Here is a 20,346-nt window from a genome sequence, read left to right as displayed (position 1 = left end):
TTTTCCTGGGTCTCTTCAAGTTCACCAGATCTCCTCTTCTTAGGAGCTCTTAGGGGGTGCCCAATGCCTCCTGGAGGCCCCTCAAATTCTACTGCCTATGAGTTTCATCCCTTCCAAGGAACAGAAATCCAGTCCTTTTGCCACCGCCCACTACTCCTGTAGGGCATACTCATCTGATCCCAGGCCGGAAAGCTGGGAGAAGCTGGCCCTGTCGTGTGAGAGAACAGACACCAGTCTCTAGTGGCTGCCTGGACTATCGTTTCCAATCTGAGCAGTAAATGTCTTAACACATGAGTCAAGTGCCTTGTTAATAAAAAAGATAATAAATAGGCATTTCCTCTAGCAGTAAATGTTTTTTTAGAAACACAACCTTCCATTAACTTTGGACCTGACACCAGTTCTAACTGTCCCCAAAGGACTTGAATGGGATTGTAGTAAATAAACAGTAACAGTGGACTCTTTGAACGCACCTGCAGTCCTCCTTCTTGTCACTGACAGTGCCCAACACAATTATTGCTCTGGGATGGGCTCCATCATGCAGCTATTGGGAAGAATCACTGGGGCTTGGGGGCGAATGGCTCACAGATGAGGAAAATGAGGACTTGGAAAGAAGACTTGATTTGCCCAAGAGTACAACACGAGTTGCAGGCAGAACCAGGCCTAGAACTCAGGACCACTGCTTATACGCTGTGTTCATTTTCAGCTTAGGAAGTCGCACCAGGGATGGATGTTGGAAGACTTTCACTGCCCTTAAACCTGAAAGGTTTCATTCATGCATGCATTTGTTCGTTCATTCATTTAATATATCTACCAAACACCTGCTACAAACTTGCTATGGTGCTAGCTTTCCTTAATCCCTTTCTATAAAGCCATAATGATCTAACCCTTTTTGAAATCTTATTGTCCCAGCTCTACTCTCTCCCAGCCTGATAAACTCCAAGTATAAGTTTCTGTCTGTAGATGGGCTACAAGCATTTCGCACCAACGGCAATATGGCCTTGGCTCTGCCACTTTCTAGCTGTGTAATCCTGAGTGAACTGCTCAGCCTCACAAAGCCACCATTTTATCATCAGTAACATGGAGATAATACAACCCATCTCATAGGGTGCTGCAAACATTTAAGATAATGTATACAAAGCACTTAACATAGCATTTAGCTGGTGTTCAATAGATGACAGGTGTTACAGTAATAAGCACATTATTATTATTCTTGTCATGTGAAACAAGTCCCTGGAGATTCAGCAAATGGAATCTTCCCCTCTGGGACTCTAAAAAAGTCAGGCTCTCTTTGTTCTTGTGCCTAAGCAACTTTTGTACTTTATAAACTATAGGAATGGTGATAGAGACACAACTTGCCAAATGTTTTCAGGTCTAATGCAAAAGATCCTTGATGTCTATAACCAATCACATCCTTTTATCCTTTTGGGCCCAGCTGGCCTGAGAAACAGTCTTCCTCTAAGTTCAATAAGGTCTGTGAATTCCAGACCTGTTAGGAATGTTGGCTACACATAGAGATAACTGCAAGGAGATAGGGCTGCCCTCAAACGTATTAACAAGGCTAAAAAAAAAAAATACACAATGGACATGATTAGTTATCTATGGATGTAACCCAAGAAATTCTCTGTATATGAGGTTGCAGAGTTGGGAGGCTTAACAGACATCTCTAGAAGGCAGGACAGAAAGACAACTATAAATAAGTAGGTGATGACATTCTTTGAAAACACTTTTACTTTAATCAGTTTTCTCTTCTTTAGTAAGAACCCCTGTAAATGAGGGATGGCTTCCCCATGACCACATTTATACCCCGCAGTCCTGTCCCCTGACCATGACTGACTGATTCTGATCCAAGCTGGACTTATCGGATTCTTTCTCTCAAAAGACCAGGAGCTTCTGGAGCCTAGTCAAACTGGGCCTGTGGTCTGGGCAGTGGTCTTCAGAGTAGAGTATGTCGTCCAGGGAACGCAAGATGATTTGGTAGAATATAGGAAGGAGATTTAAAATAAAAACCTTCCATTTTTAATTAAAAATAGTAACAAGGGACACTTACTTAATATTTAATAAACAGATTGGCAATGGTGTTGGTTCATGTATTGAAAGGCCACTATTATGTCCAGTTTGTGAGATGTTGTAAGGGACCGTGGGGAATTCTACAATGTTACAGAACTGATGTAGCACCCTCATGTATCCATTTGCTTTCCATGAAGGGTGATGCAGTTTGTGTATGCCCAAGTAAGTAGATTAATAAAACATATTTGTCTAGTTTTAACCAACCCTACCATCGTAAAATGGGTATGTGGCTTAAAAGTCTTGGGCAAAAAAAAAAAAAAAATGTGCAATGAAAATACTACTTCTAATAAAGCTAAAAACAACTCTCAAAAATATTTTTACAAACTAGTGGATAAAACTGAAAATGCAATATAATAATTCAGGAAGTAAGGTTGTCCCTCTTCCACATCAGGTATCTGAGCTGGTTTTCCTCTGCCCTCCTTCCCTTTCTCCCTGCCCTGCCCCCTGGTTCTCTGCTGTGTGCTTCAGGATGACACCTGTGGAACGTATAACCTGGGCTCCTTTGCTTGCTGGCTGAGTTTGGCCAATGGAACAGTAGGGGATGGGAGGAGAGAGAGGCCTGGGCCTTTCCTTCCTTGCTCCAGCATGACATCCCTGGCAGTGACTGTGCCTCTCCTTAGCTACAGCTCATTCTGGATAGATCCTCTTCCCTGGCTCCACAGCTCACTGGCTTCTGGTAACATGATTTTCTTCTCTTTCCCCTTGAAGAAGCACATAGAATATTGACTAAAGAATACTTATTTAGGGAAAGCAGAAAAGTCGTTGACACTGTTTTTAAAAAAAGCATGATTTTCAAAATATTATTTCATCTTTCTTATTCTTTAAAAATTTCTATTCTTATATGTTTTATAAAGTATTTAACACATTACTACAATAGCTCATGAATATGACTTATAATAAAGAAATATACATACCTTGGAGGTACATGCTAAAAAATTTTTCTCTAAACTAATAAGATGTACTATCCAAAAAACTTGAAGACTCCCTCCTGTAGAGAAAAGGTTGGCAAGTTCCAACTGCTGAGACCTGAAAGCTGCCCTGGGTCCTGACTTCCTGAGGCATTGCTGTCTACCTACCTTTTCCTTTGATTTTCTCAAATACCTTATCATAAATCCCACTTTCTCTTAAGTTAGCCAACATAGGTTTCTGATACCTGGCAATCAAAGAACTTTAACCAATATAGATGTGGGATTTGTAACTTCTTGTGTGCTGGGACAGACTATGTGACTATCACATAATAACCACCATTTTATACAGCATTTTTCTACAGCAAAGAGAAAGCATTGTCTAAACTTCTCAGAGGAAAGAGGCCCTTCCTGAGCTCTGGGGAAGTTTCTCTGCTGTAGGCAGAGATGGCTCATTAGGCTGCATCATAGCCTAGGTGACCCACCCCTCAGAACTTTCTGCCTTCTCACCTAAATCTCTATCATCAAGCATTCTGGTCATTGAAAAGGTTTGTCTCCCATTATATATTGGCACATAAACATTCAGAATTATATACTTCACTGGGGGCAGTGGCTCACGCCTGTAATTCCAGCAATTTGGGAGGCCAAGGCAGGTGGGTCACTTGAGGTTAGGAGTTCAAGACCAGCCTGGCCACCATGGTGAAACACTGTCTCTACTAAAAATATAAAAAATTAGCTGGGCATGGTGATGCACACCTGTAATCCCAGATACTCGGGAGGCAGAGGTTGCAGGGAGCCGAGATCACACCACTGTACTCCAGCCTGGGTGACAGAGCGAGATTCCATCTCAAAAAAAAAAGAAGAAGAAGAAGAAGAATTAAAGGAATTGTATACTTCAGTAATCTCAGTGCTTTAGGAGGCTGAGGCAAGAGTAAGGCCTGAGGGTAGAAGTCTGAGACCAGCATGGGCAACATAGCCAGATCCTGTCTCTAAAAAATGTTTAGAACACTAGCCGAGTGAGGTAGTATGTACCTGTAGTCCTAGCTACTTGGGAGGCTGAAGTGGGAGGATCACTTGAGCCAGGGAGGTCAAGGCTGAAGTGAGCTGTGACTACACCACTGCACTCCAGCCTGGGGGTCAGAGTGAGACCCGGCCTCTCTTGAAAAAAAAAAAAATGGTATACTTCAGTCTCTTATAAGTTTGATTATTGTGAGTCAGTCTATACATAGGCAATCAACTAATCAATTCCAAGTCACTAACCAGGCTTACGGATAGGACCAGGACTCTAGAACATCCCCAAGGTGATGCTCTTTGGGGAAGCCTCTTATGAGCCATCTAGCCACGTCTCTCTTGACAACATCTAGCCTGATCATCATTGCCTTCCAGCCTACATTAGGGACCAGTTAGATCTCAGGTGGGAAACAAGGAAGGTGTCTTAGTAGGAAGCCCAGGAAGACATTACATTCTTTCTACCATACCCATACAAGCTGAAAATATGTCAAGAGAGTCCTTGGGAAAACCTGACCATTTGGGGGCATCCAAAATAGAGGAGTGCCATGTGTTCAATATTAATCTGGGCTCCAATAATAATAATGACTTATTGGGTACTTATTCAGGTATAAGTACGTTAGATATAGCAATCCATTTCATAGGTAAGGGGGCTAAAAGGTTAGACCATTCGCCCAAGTCTAACAGTAAGTTGTGGGGCTGGGATTTTAACAGACTGGATGACCTTGGCAATATTTATGGACTTTTAGGGCACAAAGTTTGGTGAGCCATAGAAAGTGGCTCAAGCCACACAATGTAGGGCATGGCATTTCTTGCCAGTAAAAAGCTTGTGATTCTAAATTTGTATTTTTCCTTATAAATAGAGGAAGGAACTTGTTCCTAAACAATATTAGGAGACCTGATAAAGATTGTTACATACTAAAAGAAACCAAGAGAGGTGCAAAGTAGAGCAAGCCTAGTGGGGAAGCTGCTCCAGCACCCTGCCTCAAGAGCTCAGGACCTCAGCCCTGAGCAGCAGCACTGGGGCCTCCAGGGCTTTGTTCTTACAGGGGCAGGAACAAAGGATCAGGTCACTCTGTCCTGCAGTCGGGTCTGTAGGCCACAGAGAGATGGAAAGAGATGGGGTTTGGTGGTCTGATGGTTTGCGTTTGATTTTCATTTTTCTCATACTAGTTACTATCCTCCTTGAATCAGTTTGTTCACAAATACCTCCCTTACATGGCTAAAGTACAGATTTAATGATAGTGTATAAAATGTGCCTGGCACATACAAACTTGCTCAAACAATGGTAGTTCCTTTCCCATGTATTTTCTCATCTACCTGTAAGAAGTAACCCAGATGAAAGGAGTTAAGAGATCACTTGCTCCCTGTCTGGAGTTGCCTAAATGAAACTCCTGTGAAAAAAAGGAAAATTAATTGCAGGTACTTCTAGTGAGATGCCTGCCTTGTCCAAGGAAGGACTCTGCATTAAGCAAGTACCCGACCAGGCATCTCCAGAGAAAAGGAGTTTCTTTTCAACTGGAAAAGTTTCTGATCAACTGGAAACGGAAGGAAGGAGAGGCGGTGCCCCCGAGACCATGTGGCAATCCCTACAGCCCCAGCCCTGCCTGTCTCTCACTAGGGCACAAGGCTCACCAGGTGCCCATGAGAGACCAGCCTTGCAAATGGGCTTTAGCCAGGCCCTCACTGTGGTACCCCAGATTGCAACGCTCTTCCACCCCAGGAGAATGGCTATCTAATGGTGGGTTCTGAGAAGTGTCTGCCTGAATAGCTCAGCCGTCCCTCTTCTGTTTCTCTAGGAAATGAGCTGCTTTCAGGGGATACACATTCTGCTCTGTTCCTCCAAGCTTTAAGATTTAAAGGGCCCTACTTTCCCCAGTGGGCACCCCATAGGGCTGGGGGCTAAATCTGCTCAATACAATATTAGAAAACCTACTTGCCTGTTGATGCAAACCACATTCTCCAATGCCAGCTTCATCAGTCATAAGGGTGATATTCGTCTCTGAATTCCCAATAAGCCTTAGAACTTCAGTGAAGGAAAGAGGTATTATTTATTTGGCCTCCTTAAAGACTTCACTAGGTACAAATAGCCAATCCTCTTGAGAGTAAGTCTACCACTGTCCTTGGGGTATTTATGGAGTGAGAATAGGACCCAGAATTGTGGATGGTCAGAGCCTTAAACCCAGTGCAGAAGTCTTCTTGATGGAATCTCTGGAGAAGAACAGACAGGGGCTAGAAATTATAATAGCTGATGTATACTCAGTGCTAAGAACAGACACTGGGCTAAGGGATTTAACTTTGTAAAATGGACACTATGATTATAGGTTGAACATCCCAAATCTGAAAAATCTGGAATCTGAAATGCTCTAAAATCTAAGACTTTTTGAGTGCCAACAAGACACTCAAAAGAAATGCTCACTGGAGCATTTCAGATTTTGGATTTTTGGGTTTGGGATGCTGAACTGGGTAAATATGATGCAAATATTCCAAAGTAAAAAAAAAAAAAAATGTAAAAACTGAAACACTTCTGGTCCCAAGCATTTTGGTTAAGGGATACCGAACCCATATTACAGGAGAGGAAACTGAGGCTCCAAGAGATTAGGTGCAGCTCAAGGGATACAGCTGGTCAGTGGCAGAGCCATGTGGTCGCTCCAGGATCCACACTTTCCACGGAGACACTGTGCTGCCTCCATTAGGAGATGTCATCTCCCCACTGTGAGAATGAGGGAAGAGCTGGCCACCACTGAGCCCATCCTGACTCAGGGTCCAGGGTTCTTTTCACCACACTTGCATGAGCAAAATCAAGGGTATTTTCAGGCTTTCTTCTCCTTCTGATGAGCCAGGAACCTTGGGCTCGCTGGAAACACTGTCTTGACTTGCTTGTCAACTGCAGAACTATCTGTGGCATCCCCGTGTCCCTTGCCTGGTGGCCACTCTGGGAACCACATCCCACCTCTAGAGATAGGCTGTGAACAGTGTATAGTCTTGTCCCTCCCAGCCTCTCTCACTGAGCCCATAGGTTCCTACTGGTTTTGCTGGGATGACTCAACTTCCCCAATACCCTGCACTCACCAATACCTGGATTCCACCAAGTTCAGAAAACCCTAATTTCCACCAAGCCATGGTGGAATGACTTGAACCATTTATACTCTATGCTCACAATTTTTGCCATGCCTGTGTTTCACCTATGCATTTATTTACTTAATACTCTTTAATTTGAGTAGCAATGGGCCAGAAAATCAAGACCGAAAACCCACTTGGCCATTTACTAACTTTGTGTTGTTAGGCAAGTTTCTTACCCTCTCTGTGCCCCAGTTTCCTAATCTGTATAATGAGAACAACGACAGTAACCACTTCAGAGGGTTGCTGTGAGGACTAAACGAGGGACGGCAGGTAAAGCATTAGGACAAGCGCCTAGCACGCGGTGCGCACTCAACAAGTGTTAGCTACCATTGCCATTACTTTTATGTAAAAGGGAAACTTTATATTCCTACCTTAAATGGAAAAAGCAATACCACTTACTACAAATAGAGTTATAAAAATAAATACAATGAAAACAGTTATTAAACCTTAGCTAAGGCCTGCTCTCATTTTGTCAAGAAGGGAAACAAACAGAAAGATGTTGAAGGCATTTGAGGCTTAAATGAGGGTGACCAACCTTCTGGATTTGTCCAGGACGTGTCCCAATTTTAGCACTGAAAGTCCTGCTGCAACTCTCATTCCTGGGCAACCCCGGATGGTTGGGCACCCTACTCAAATAGAGGCTTTCTCTCCTTCGTTCAAAGAACTGAAAAGAACTTTAGAAAGAATAATGTTCTTAACAATGTGATGTTGTGTGTTTAAGGCTGGGTCAGTATCCCACACACAATCACTTGCAGAACAAGCCCACACCTCGGGCCATACCCCACAAGCCCACCTCTGAGATCTGAGTCTCCAAATGCTACAAACCTATGGAAAAGCCATCATGTCACATGTGCCACTGAGACAGTCCCTGAAGAAAAATCACAGTTGTAAATGCCAAGAAGAGGAACGATGATTAAGTTGTTGCACAGCTAAAATGACTCTATGTTATAAAACTATTAAAAAATCATGTTTTTGAGAATGTTTAATGATATGGAAAAAAGGATTCCATTGGAATGTTCAGGTTAAAAAAGCAGGCTAAAAAAACCACACATACACTAAAACCCCAGTTTTACAAAATATAGAGAAAGGTAAAGAAAGAAACGCATCATAACATAAACAACACATCGCTGGGGAATGGGATTCTGGAGGGATTTTTTTTATTTCTTTGTATTTATTTCTGAATTTCTTATATTCATTTCTATATTTTCCAAGAAAGTCTAGCAAGGAACATGCATTACTTTTTTTACTAGAAAAAACTGGATAAAGATTATAAATAAAAAAGTAATACGAAGAAAGTAACTAGAGCTGATTAAGCCCAGCCTTAGCAGATCTTTTTTGCATCTGTTGCCTGCTAGGAAAAATTTTCAGTCTGGCTGGGTGCGGTGGCTCACTCCTGTAATCCCAGACTTTGGGAGGATGAGGTGGGCTGATCACTTGAGGTCAGGAGTTCAAGACCAACCTGGGCAACATGGCAAAACTCCGTTTTTACTAAAAATGTAAAAATTAGCCAGGCATGGTGGTATGCACCTGTAATCCCAGGTACTCGGAAGGCTGAGGCATGAGAATCGCTTGAACCCGGGAGGTGGGGATTGCACCACTGCCCTCCTGCCTGAGTGACAGAGCGAGACACTGTCTCAAAAAAAAAAAAGTTTTTTGTCTGACCAACTGTCCTCTGTTTTCCATCTCCCCTGGAGAAAGCCCTTGCAGAGAAGGCAGAGCTTGTCCAAGGTCATGGGATTGGGTTGCCTCTGCTAAGACTCTGGTTTGAAGGCCCAAGGGTGAGGCTGCCCTGGGCTGTTACCTGAACTCAAGGTCTGGCCTCCAAGATCCACAGAGCTAGCATGATATTCCCTTTCCCTCTATTTATGATTTTCCCATGACTTGGACTGTGACACTCAATAACTGCCCCAGGACCTAAGTTACTAACCAGAGGCAGGGTGACATCTAATGTAGGAAGTGTCCACTTTGGACCATGGTGACTTGAGCTGGCGTCCCTGCCCACCACCTACCAGCTGTATGTCTTTCTCCTCGTCTCTAACATGAAACTTAAATTAAATAGCTGATCTAGCACAGATCCTGGCACAAAATAGGAGCTCAATTAAACCAATTTTCTCCCCTCTTTCCTTTTACATTCGCTACCTGAGAACACAGCTCTCCAACTCCCTCCTCTGACTCAGCTCCCCAAGGGGCATGGGCATGGCAGAGTCGGGGGGCTCTAAGCTCTCTTCTCCCTATCTACCCAGGCCTCTGCTGCTCCTCAGTCAGTAAACAGAATCCCTCAGCTGACCAATAAGCCCAGAGAGAGTGGCTGAGCGGCAGTCTAGGCTCTGTGAGGTGACCCAGAAGAGAAGGCAGGGTGGGAGGCCCCCACCTTGTATTCTCTCAAGTCAAACTAGATGAATCTGCTCATCAGGCACATGTACAAAATAAAACTGGAGCCCCGTGTAACCAGAACCCACTTTATGAGCATTGTGTTCGTTAATTCAGAAACGTGATTGAACCTGAGCACTTCGTGTGCTCCCGGCATCATTCTGGGTGCTAGACACACAGCGGATGAGGACCAGGATAAGGTCTCTGCCCTTGCAGGGCTCAGTCTGCTCCTCCAGGAGGTGTGGGGTGCTTCTGTCCACCTCTGTCACAAAGGCTTAGAGGAAAGAGGCAGGGCTCTTGAGAAAGCTGAGAACCCATCATGTATAGTTCAGCCCATCGGGCAAGGAACCTGTCTTCCTCACACAGATGCACAGAACCCCTCATCCCCAAACCATGGGCCCCCTCAGCCTCCTGGGGATTCAGTTCCAAGTAGAAGGTTTCACATGGCCCTAAATTCCTCACCCAAGACACTATTTAAATTCCCTGCTTTGTCACTTGATGGCTGGGTGAGCTTGGACAAGTCATTTAACATCCCCTAGCCCCAGTGTCCTCACTTGGAGCAGTGAGGTAGACACATCCCTTATCACATTCTGTGAGGGGCATGTGAAATCCCTCCCTCATGGAAAGCCTCAGATGCACCATGTTGCAAGGAGGCCAGTGCTCCCCCAATGCACTCTGATACAGGGTCCCAAGCAGAGGGACACTGAGCATGGAGGTCAAGAGCAGAGCCTCAGCCTGGGGCCAAGCACCAGCTGTGCAGCCTCTCTGTGCTAAAATGTCCTCATTTACAAGACCAGGTTGGAAAGAATGACCCCTGCTTTGTACAGCTGTGGGAATCATGAGTTACTGTATGGGAAGGGGAATGGAGTTCAATGCATAGTAAGAACCATGTGTTTGCTGTTTATTTTCTTCCTGAAACACATTTATGGGGATAACCAATCATGCTGTAGCAATTAGCACATGGTTATCCCTCCTGGATGATACAGGATACAGGAATGCCTCCCTTACTTTCAAGCATAAAGGTAGGTACATCTGCTGTGAATCTAAACAACCACCCACCCAACACGCATGTGTACACACACACACACACACCTCACAACTGAATCATGGATGGTGCAAACATGATAATGACAACTGTTTTATCCATTAGATCAAAAATCACAAGACACAATTGGAGGCAGGCTTGTTCCCTGGCATTCATGGCTGTGTTGAGAGGCATGGGCACTGGAGTTAGAGTCATACAGACCTGAGTTTGAGACCTAGCTCCACTCCATCTTGGTGGAATGACCTTAGGCAAGTCACTTAACCTGAGTTCCCTCCCCCATAGAACTGTTGGGGTAGGGGAGTGCAGGGGGATGGGTAATTCCACCTGCTTCACCAGCGTGTCATCGTCTCTTGGTGGGGGCAACACAATCCTTGGCAGGTCCTGACTCCCTCGGACCCCCAGCCTCACAGTCCTGGGAAGTTTCCTCCTTTTCCCGCTCAGACCAGCTTTACTTCCCTGCGCCACTCCAGGGAGCAGCCTGAAGAGTGTTGCGAAACAGCAGCTGCCGAGTTCTGGGAGGCTGGAGTGCTGGCCAGGGGTCCCAGACCCTGGGCTGCTGTTTACTCAAACTGTAGAGCCTCTATAGCTTTTACAACTGTTTCCTGGGCAGGAGGGAGCAAGACAGCTGGGCCTCTCTCTGGCGTCTGGCTTCCACTGGCTTTTCCTCTGGAAAAAGTCAGTTCAAATGCTGCTCACTCTAGGAATCGCTTCAACTCGGAGGTAAGCAGGGTTGGGCACGGGCAGGGCACATGCAACCAGGGAAGGGCACAGGTTGGGGAAAGCTGGAAACAAAAGAAGAGACAGGGACAGAGATAAAAACAGGGGCTGTGACCGGAACGCAGGATGGGAAGGGCAGACACAGAAATAGGGGCAGGGTTAAGGATCTAGACAGGTCGCATCAGCACAGGTTCAAGGCAGAGGGGCACAGGAGGACAGAGAGAGACACAGGAAGTACAGAGGGGAGAAAGCCCTGCCTAGCAGACTTGCCTAAACTGGAGACCCCGTTGCTGCCACAAAGGGGCCCACAGGAAAGCTAGGGGTTGCAATCGCCTGTCAGGACCCACATTTTCACCGGGCTGTGCACACTTTCCAACAGCAAGCAAAAAGAGCACAATCTAGTTAAGTTAGGACTGGCAAGATTCACTTCTGATTTAAAACTTAAGACAGCAACAATAAAGATACTCAGCTGAAATGCCACCCAACAAAGCCAGCTCCCCTGGAAAGTTAAAGTTTAGCGCCCCATCCCAGCACCCTGTACCTTTAAGGAGGAGAAGGTTCCCTCCGCTTCCCAGCCGAAGAGGCAGGTTATTCTAGGATATAGGGGAGGCTTACCTAAAACTGAGTTATTCTCCTTTCCTCCTCTGGCCAGCCTCCCTTCACTCTGGGGAGCTTTTACCATTTAAGGTCAATGTTACATCTGGCTCCGGAGCTCTGAGCCGAGAAGCCTCTGGCTGCAGAACCTCGGCCGCACGCCTCCTCTGAGAGGGGCTGGGACTTAGAGCCGAGAGCTCCTCTGGGAGCCCCCCTCCAGCCTGGCTCCAGGGAAAAAGGCAGGGAAAGCCGACCAGCCGGCCTCAAGGCTCAGGGCAGGCTGGGCCTTTGAGGCAGCTGCTCACCCTGGGCCCCTCCGATGGGTAACCACACAGCAGATGGCAGTGCCCAGTGGCAACTCATGCCACTGGACACTGTCCTGGTCAGGCGGGGACAAGGGGACCCTGCAGATCCGCCCCCACCACCCCCGCCTGGAGCCTCCAGCAAACACGTGAGCCTGGAGAAGACCCTGGCCCGGTGCCAAGAGAAACTGGGAATGGTTCCTGTCCTGGGGATTTGGGGGCAGGGGCTGCTCCCACCCGCATTAAACTCGGGATTGCCAGAGAGAATGGCCTGGGAGATTCAGCTACTCCCCGACTTGGCACCAGCCCCAAGGGGTGTCAACCCTGCTCCTCCACTAAACAGCCTGTGGTCTTAACATCCTGGAGCCTCACTCTCCTCATCTCTAAAGTGGGAATAGTAATGATAATGCCTAATTCGCTGGGTAGGCAGGGGATTAAATGAGATATTATTCAAGTGTTTAATGCAGTGCCAGCATCTTATAAGAGCTAGATCAGCATGAATGAGCTTCCTGACCCCGTCCAGGAAATTTACACCTTGTCCATACACACTCTTCACCTACCTTGGGTATAGGGCCCACCCAAGGCCAAGATCATGGAGCTCCGAGCTGGAGGCAAGCCACATGGGGACTTCAGCTCCTTCTGTGGTTAGAGCAGCACAGAGAAACCCTAAGTAAAGTTGCTAGATAAATTACAGGACACCCATTTAAATTTGGATTTCAGATAAACATGGGATATACTTGTACTAAAAGATTTTATTTATCTGAAATGCAAATTTAATTGGTCATCCTCTATTTTTGTTTGATAAATCTGGGAACCCTAGCTTTCGGCCATCACTAGCCACCCAGAAACCATTCAGTAGTCATGGTAGAGAGCACTAGGGATTGGCGCTCCAAGGCCTATGGCCTCAAGCCCTCCTGGCAATGGCAGCTGAGCTGCACACAGTCCTTATGCTCAGCTCCTGGCCATAGTTCAGTTGTGCAGCAGTGGTAGACTTTCTCCACTGAGCCTGGCCCACTGAGCGACCATCCCAGCACCTTCCTCAGGCATGTGGTGCTGAGGAAGTCCTGTCTCTTCTCCGTGGTTGTTGTAAGACAGATCACTAATGGGGGTGCAGCGCATGCTATCTGCTACCTTCATCAATAATTGGTTTTTGTAAATGAAACCAGAGGAGGCTGTCTTGGGTACTAGCCATGGTTTCTCTCAAGTGTCCATACCTGTCCACATGCAGGTATAGGCTCTCCCGCTTCCCCTCACCATCCCCATCCCCTGCAAAGCCACATGGTGGTAACTACTAGAATTGCAAGTATATAGTCTAGAAGGAACTGACCAAACTCTTCAGTGCTGTTTCTCCAACTTCAGTGTATATTAGAACCCCCAAGTGTGAAGCTCCTTGGGCTCCTCTTTCAGCAATTCTAATTCCATGGATCTGAAATGGACCCAGAAATCTGCATTTTAATGCAGGCTCTTGGGTGATTCTTATGTACTTGGTCCAACGATCCCACTTTAGGGAATATCGCTTCAAAGGTTCATCTTATGAATCCAGCAGCAGGCACTATAGTATAGGGACAATCAAACTTGGAATTTGAAATGGAACCTAAGGCTGGCTCTGTGTGTGTGTGTGTGTGTGTGTGTGTGTGTGTGTGTTTGTGCATGTCTGTGTGTTTTCAAAACCATATATTATATTGAGCACCTGCTATATTCCTAACATCAGATTAGATGCTTTACATAAAAGCACTCTATGTATCCTCACAAGTGCCTATGCCTTTCCTTCAAAAAGGAAACTGAGGCTGGAAGAAGAAAAACAACTTGCTTGACGTTCCACAGCCAGTAAGTGACAGCGCTGAGATGTGAATTCAGGCGATCTGTCCCTAAAGCTCTGTCCTCTTCATCATGCTGCCTCCCTTCAGCCAGGGTTTCTGAACCCAGGGTTCGCAGGTGACCCTCAGGGGTCTCTGGGTCAACTGAAATCGCATGTAAGCCACTGTGTGGTTTGTGTTTCTCTTGGGTGAAGACCCATAGCTTTCACCACACAAAGGAGTCACCAAATAACTTTTTAATCATTGCATTAGCAATAGCATTTTATAAAACACATTGCTGGCAGGTGTGTAAAAATGGAACAAGTTCTATAGAGGACAACTTAGCATATTGAGATTATAAGGTTTATATCCTTTGACCCAATTCCACTTCTAGGAATTTATTCTATAAACACACTCCCACACTTGGGAAATGACAAATGAACAAGATTATTTATTGCAGCGTTATTTACAAAAGCAAAAGGATTGGAAACAACATAAATGTCCAGCAACTGGGGCCATAAATGAAGATGGAGTGCAGCCGCAACAAACGAGGAGGAAGCTCCCTGTGTGCTGACCTGAAAAGACTCCAGATACCTTAAGTAGAAAAAGTAAAATAACAGTGTCTATCAAATGCTACTCTTTGAGTGAAAAAGAGTATTTATGTGTGTATCTATTTTATCATGTACATACATACACACAAATATACTTATATTCATGTATATACACAAGTTCATATGTGAGTATGCATATCATCTCTCAAATTAGCACAATAAATAAAAACATTTAGATTAGTTGCTAATGGGGAGTAAAACTCAGTGGCTGGGGTAAAGATTGACCATGGCACATCTTATTGATACATTTAAAGTTTTGTTTCATATGAGCAAAACCTGCATTTACATTCACAAATAATAATAAAACAAAAGCATCGCTGTACACAGGGATTTACTCAATTCGTCCTCCAATACTGCTTCTCCCAAGTGTCGAAGGGTATTGGCATGATCCTGACTAAAGGTTATTATTATTTTTTTACTTCTTACTTTGGAATAATTATAGACACACAGGAAGTTACAAAAATACTACAAAGAGTCCTACATACTCTTTACCCAGCTTCCCCAACGGTGACATCTTACACCCGTGTTGTACAGTATATTTCAAAGCCAGGAAACTGGCACTGGGATACTGCTAACTAGACTACAGATCTTATCCTAAAGGTTTTTTTTTAAATATAAATTTCTCACAGCTCACTCATCCATTTAAAAATGCTTACTGGGCGCCTTTAGTGTGCCAGACATCATGCTGGACAATGGGATGTGGCAGGAACACCTCAGACCATCCCTCCCTCGTGTCAGGTAGACCAGTGAAGGCGATCCTTTTTCTCCACTGGGAATAGTGTCATGGAGGCCTGGGATCCAGCAATGCACAAGGAGTGCTGACCACAGCTCTAAAAAAGGAACTGTGTCCCTTGCTATCATGGAGCTTCACAGCTTGCCCAAAAGCTGACTTTTAATCCTTAAAAGAGCATGAGCAATTACTCTGGCTATATTTATCCTTGTTCCTGGAGCCACACAGGGATTTGGCCTCGCTCTACCAAAATCTTCAGCTCTTCACTCATTCCCATCAGAGACAGTCATGTGTCCTCAGCCTAAAAGCAGGGGCCCAGCAGAGGCACACTGGCACATAGCTCAGGGAGGCTCTCCCAAAAGGCCATTTGATCCAAGGCCAGGGATGAAGTTTTAGAGTCTCAGGCAAAAGGCACATCCTGGGACCAAGGGAAGCCAAGCAAGGAAAAATAACTTCTCGCCAAGAATGCTGCCAGCTCTGCGATCGCTTGCTGGGATGACTTCACTGGGTGTTTTGACTTCCCTACTCCTTTTAGGCTTAGGAACTCTGTGATATGCTCGGCACTCAGGCCTGAATGAGTGAGTGAGCAAATAAGAGACCACATCTGCAGGAAATGTACCCAGGCAACAATGACAGGTGTCACTTACTGAACATGGTGCCAGGCACTGTCAGACACTTTACATATATGGTAGAGTTCATCCTCAACAAATCCCGGTGGTGTGGGGCTTCTCACCCTCATGACCTAGATGGGGAAACTGAGATGCAGGGAGGTCAACATGCTTGCTGATATCTTGCAGGGCATAAACCCAGATCTCTCTGACTTTAGAATTCCTGGGTGTCAGGTTTGAGACTGCAAACTGAAAACATAGGTGTCTCTCTCCCTCCCACAATCCCATTAAAATGATAGCAAAGAACTCTTTTAAAAAGAATAAATCCCTAGCCACAAAGGAATGGAGGGAGGGGGCAGGCATGAGTGAACAGATTTCTGGAAGCTGGAAAGAGCATGGAGGAGAGGTGACTAATGAGGCAGGGAGAAGGAAGCTTCAGCCTAGCCCTAGACAACACCCAGAGAGGGAGTTCACCAGCTTTGAGACCCCTGAGAGGCTCTGGAGTTGAAATGCCAGGTGTGACAAAGACAGGAATGAGTTATGGAGCCAGATAGGGGATAAATTAAAGTTTGTGGGCAGAAGGGACAGAAAGGGAATTAATTCAAGGAATTTTTATACTAGATTTGGACTAGATGCCATCAGGCTAAAGTCAAAAAGAACTATAAACAAATATTGAATAGACTTCTTTTTCATAGATATGTATATTAGCAATTTTAAAAATACTTTCTTTGTATTCTAGGGTTGAGCAAATTAGTAAGTATTGGATAATGAGAGCCAAGTTTCTCACTGTCAAAGGAGGGAGTTACAAATATGAAAAAAAGAGGGAAGATAGAATAAACCATGCAGTATTATGTTAGAATTATGGGAATTGGAGTAAACTAGATTGCTAGATAGGCAGATAGATAGATAGACGGACAGATGGATGGACGGACGGACGGACGGACGGACAGACAGACAGATAGATATAGATAGATAGATAGATAGATAGATAGATAGATAGATAGATAGATAGATAGCCTGCCACCATATAAGACATGACTTTGCTCCTCATTTGTCTTCCACCATGATTGTGAGGCCTCCCCAGCCATGTAGAACTGTGAATCCATTGAACTTCTTTCTTTCCTTTATAAATTACCCAGCCTCAGGTATGTCTTTATTAGCAGCATGAGAACAGACTAGTAATGTAAATGGGTACCAGTAGAGGGGACACTGATATAAAGATACCCAAAAATGTGGAAGCAACTTTGGAACTGGGTAACAGGGAGAGGCTGGAACAGCTTGGAGGGCTCAGGAGAAGACAGGAAAATGTGGGAAAGTTCAGAACTCCCTAGAGACTTGTTGATGGTTTTGACCAAAATGCTGATAATGTTATGGACAATGAAATCCAGGGTGAGGTGAACTTGTTGGGAACCGGAGTAAAGGTGACTCTTGTTATGTTTTAGCAAAGAGACTGGTGGCATTTTGCCCCTGCCCTGGAGACTTGAGGAACTTTTAACTTGAGGGAGATGATTTAGGGTATCTGGCAAAAGAAATTTTTAAGCAGCAAAGCATCCAAGAGGTGACTTGGGTGCTGTTAAAACCATTCAGTTTTAAAGGGGAAAGAGAGCATAAAAGTTCCAAAAATTTGCAGCTTGATGAGGTAATAGAAAATAAAAACCCATTTTCTGAGGAGAAATTCAAGCTGGCTGCAGAAATTGGCATAAGTAACAAGGAGCCAAATGTTAATCACCAAGACAATGGGAAAATGTCTCCAGGGCATGTCAGAGACCTTTGTAGCTGCTCCTCCCATCACAGGTCCGGAGGCCTAGGAGGAAAAAATGGTTTCATGGGCCCAGGGCCCCCCTGCTGTGTGCAGCCTAGGGACTTGGTGTCCTGCATCTCAGTCATTCTAGCCATGGCTAAAAGGGGTCCAAGGTACAGCTTGGGCTGTGGCTGCAGAGGGTACAAGCCCCAAGCCTTGGTAGCTTCCACCTGGTACTGAGCCTTTGGGTGCACAGAAGTCAAGAATTGAGGTTTGGGGACATCCACCTAGATTTCAGGCAGAGGAAATGTATGGAAACACCTACAGAAGTTTGTTGCAGGGCCAGCACCCTCATGGAGAACCTCTGTCAGGGCAGTGTGGAAGGGAAATGTGGGGTTGAAGCCCTCACACAGATTCCCCACTGAGGCATTGCCTAGTGAAGCTATAAGAAGAGGGCCACAGTCCTCCATACCCTAGAATGGTAAATCTGCCAACAGCTTGCACTGTGCACCTGAAAAAGTCACAGACACTCAACACCAGCCCATGAAAGCAACTGGGAAGGGGACTGTACCCTGCAAAGCCACAGGGGTGGAGCTGCCCCAGACCACGGGAACCCACCTCTTGCATCAGTGTGACCTGGATGTGAGACATGGAGTCAAAGGAAACAATTTTGGAGCTTTAAGATTTGACTGCCTGCTGGATTTCAGACATGCATAGGGCATGTAGTGCCTTCATTTTGGCCAATTTCTCCCATTTGGAATGGGTGTATTTATCCAATGCCTGTATTATCCAATACCCCCATTGTATATAGAAAGTAACTAACTTCCTTTTGATTTTACAGGCTCATAGGTGGAAGGGACTTGCCTTGTCTCAGATGAGACTTTGGACCATGGATGTTTGTGTTAATGCTGAAATGATTTAAGACCCTGGGGGACTGTTAGGAAGGCATAATTGATTTTGAAATGTGAAGACATGAGATTTGGGAGGGGCCAGGGGCAGAATAATATGGTTTGGCTGTGTCCCCACCCAAATCTTATCTTGAATTATAGCTCCCATAATTCCCACATGTTGTGGGAGGGACCCAGTGGGAGATCATTGAATCATGGTAGTAGTTTCCCCCATACTGTTCTCATGGTAGTGAATAAGTCTCATGAGATGTGATGGTTTTATAAAAGGAAGCCTGCTTTACTTGGTTCTCATTTTCTCTTTGCCTACCTCTACATAAGATGTCCCTTTGCTCTTCCTTTGCCTTCTGCCATGATTGTGAGGCCTCCCCAGTCATGTGGAACTGTGAGTCAATTAGACCTCTTTCCTTTATAAATCACCCAGTCTCAGGTATGTCTTTACTAGCAGTGTGATAACAGATTAATACGATATTCCTGCCAAAGATGCATAACCTGACTGCAATTGTGAGGACAAATCCAAATCCAACAAAACTAGTCTGTGCTCTTCAAAAATATCAATATCACGGGAGACATGAATAGATAGAGCGGTTATTCGAAACAAAAGGATACTAAAGAGACAAAACAATTGAAGGCAACAAATTATCCGCAACCTTCTTTTGTGCTAAAGGACCTCATTGAGACAACTGGCAAACTCTGAATAAGGTCTGTAGACAGTTCAGGGTGGGGGGTGGGCAGGAAATAGCTAAACGATAGGAAGATAAAACAAAGTATATATAAAATAATATTTGGGGAACATGGGTGAAGGATCTACAGTAATTATTTGTACTATTCTTGCAATGTTTCTGTAAGTCCGAAATTATGGCAAAAAAGAGGGAGTTTGAGTCTATAAGAGAACTGTCAACGTAGACAAGATCTATAGACAAAACATCAGTGTCCCCTTTACTCTCACCTTCTCCCTTGCCTCTGTGAGCAGAAAGAAAGTTTGGCAATAAGATACTTGATTTCACAACCCCAAACAACAAGAACAATAGCAACAGAGGGTTCTTCTCTAAGGAAATTGAATAACCTGGGACAAATTAGACCAGCTCCTATGGGAGCTACTGCTGCCCCTAAGTAAATAAAGTCCTCTGCAGTCCAGCATTTGGGGGTAGGGTGGCAAAACAGAGTGGGCTGAAAGCCCAGCTCCATCCTCTAAAGCAGGAGTCCTTAACCTTGGCTATGTGTTAGGATCATTGTTTTAACTGTGTTTTGGGGGATGTGGCCCCACGCACTGGTAATTTGCAAAAGTGCTTCAGGTGATTCCAGTACTGTCCAGCCAGGCCTGAGAACCACTGCCCTGTTGTACCAGTTCTCAAACTTCGCTGCACATTGCATCACATTTAAAACCATTGATCAGCCAGGCTCGGTGGCTCACACCTGTAATCTCAGCACTCTGAGAGGCAGGCAAATCATTTGAGGTCAGGAGTTCAAGACCAGCCTGGCCAACATGGGAAACCCAGGTTTTTACCAAAAATACAAAAATTAGCCAGGCATGGTGGTGGGAGCCTGTAATCCCAGATACTCAGGAGGCTGAAGCAGGAGAATTGATTGAACGTGGGAAGCAGAGGTTACAGTAAGCTGGATCCCGCCACTGTACTCCAGCCTGGGCGACAAAGCAAGACTCAATAAATAAAAAATAAATAACTGCTGATGCCTGGGTCCTATCTCCCCACCCCCCAAAAAAGTTCTGATTAAATAGTCATGATTTATTATTTTTGTAAAGCCACTCCCTAACAGGGAATTACAGCAAAATAGAACAAGTCCCACCCTCAAGCAAAGCAAGCT

The 20,346-nt window shown here is 45.1% G+C and overlaps 1 protein-coding gene across 7 annotated transcripts in view; it reads right to left on the bottom strand.

Annotated features, from left to right (window-relative positions):
* IRAG1 (inositol 1,4,5-triphosphate receptor associated 1) overlaps positions 1–20,346 on the bottom strand; it is a 158,101-nt gene that overhangs the window by 109,921 nt on the left and 27,834 nt on the right. For 2 of the 7 annotated variants that reach the window (XM_064365177.1, XM_021675150.2), the window contains exon 1: positions 11,851–12,094. The exons of 1 other annotated variant lie outside the window; for it this stretch is intronic. In XM_064365177.1, the coding sequence (XP_064221247.1) occupies positions 11,851–11,917 (67 nt within the window). In that variant the 5' untranslated portion in view covers positions 11,918–12,094. 4 more of the 7 variants (XM_064365179.1, XM_064365183.1, XM_064365182.1 and 1 more) reach the window with 4 other exon arrangements.

Source organism: Aotus nancymaae, unplaced genomic scaffold (assembly GCF_030222135.1).
Source record: "Aotus nancymaae isolate 86718 unplaced genomic scaffold, 86718_ANA_hifiasm-v0.15.2.pri h1tg000059l, whole genome shotgun sequence".
Lineage (NCBI taxonomy): Eukaryota > Metazoa > Chordata > Mammalia > Primates > Aotidae > Aotus > Aotus nancymaae.
The sequence above is the reverse complement of the archived record's forward strand: the minus strand, read 5'-3'. Positions and strand labels throughout refer to the sequence as shown.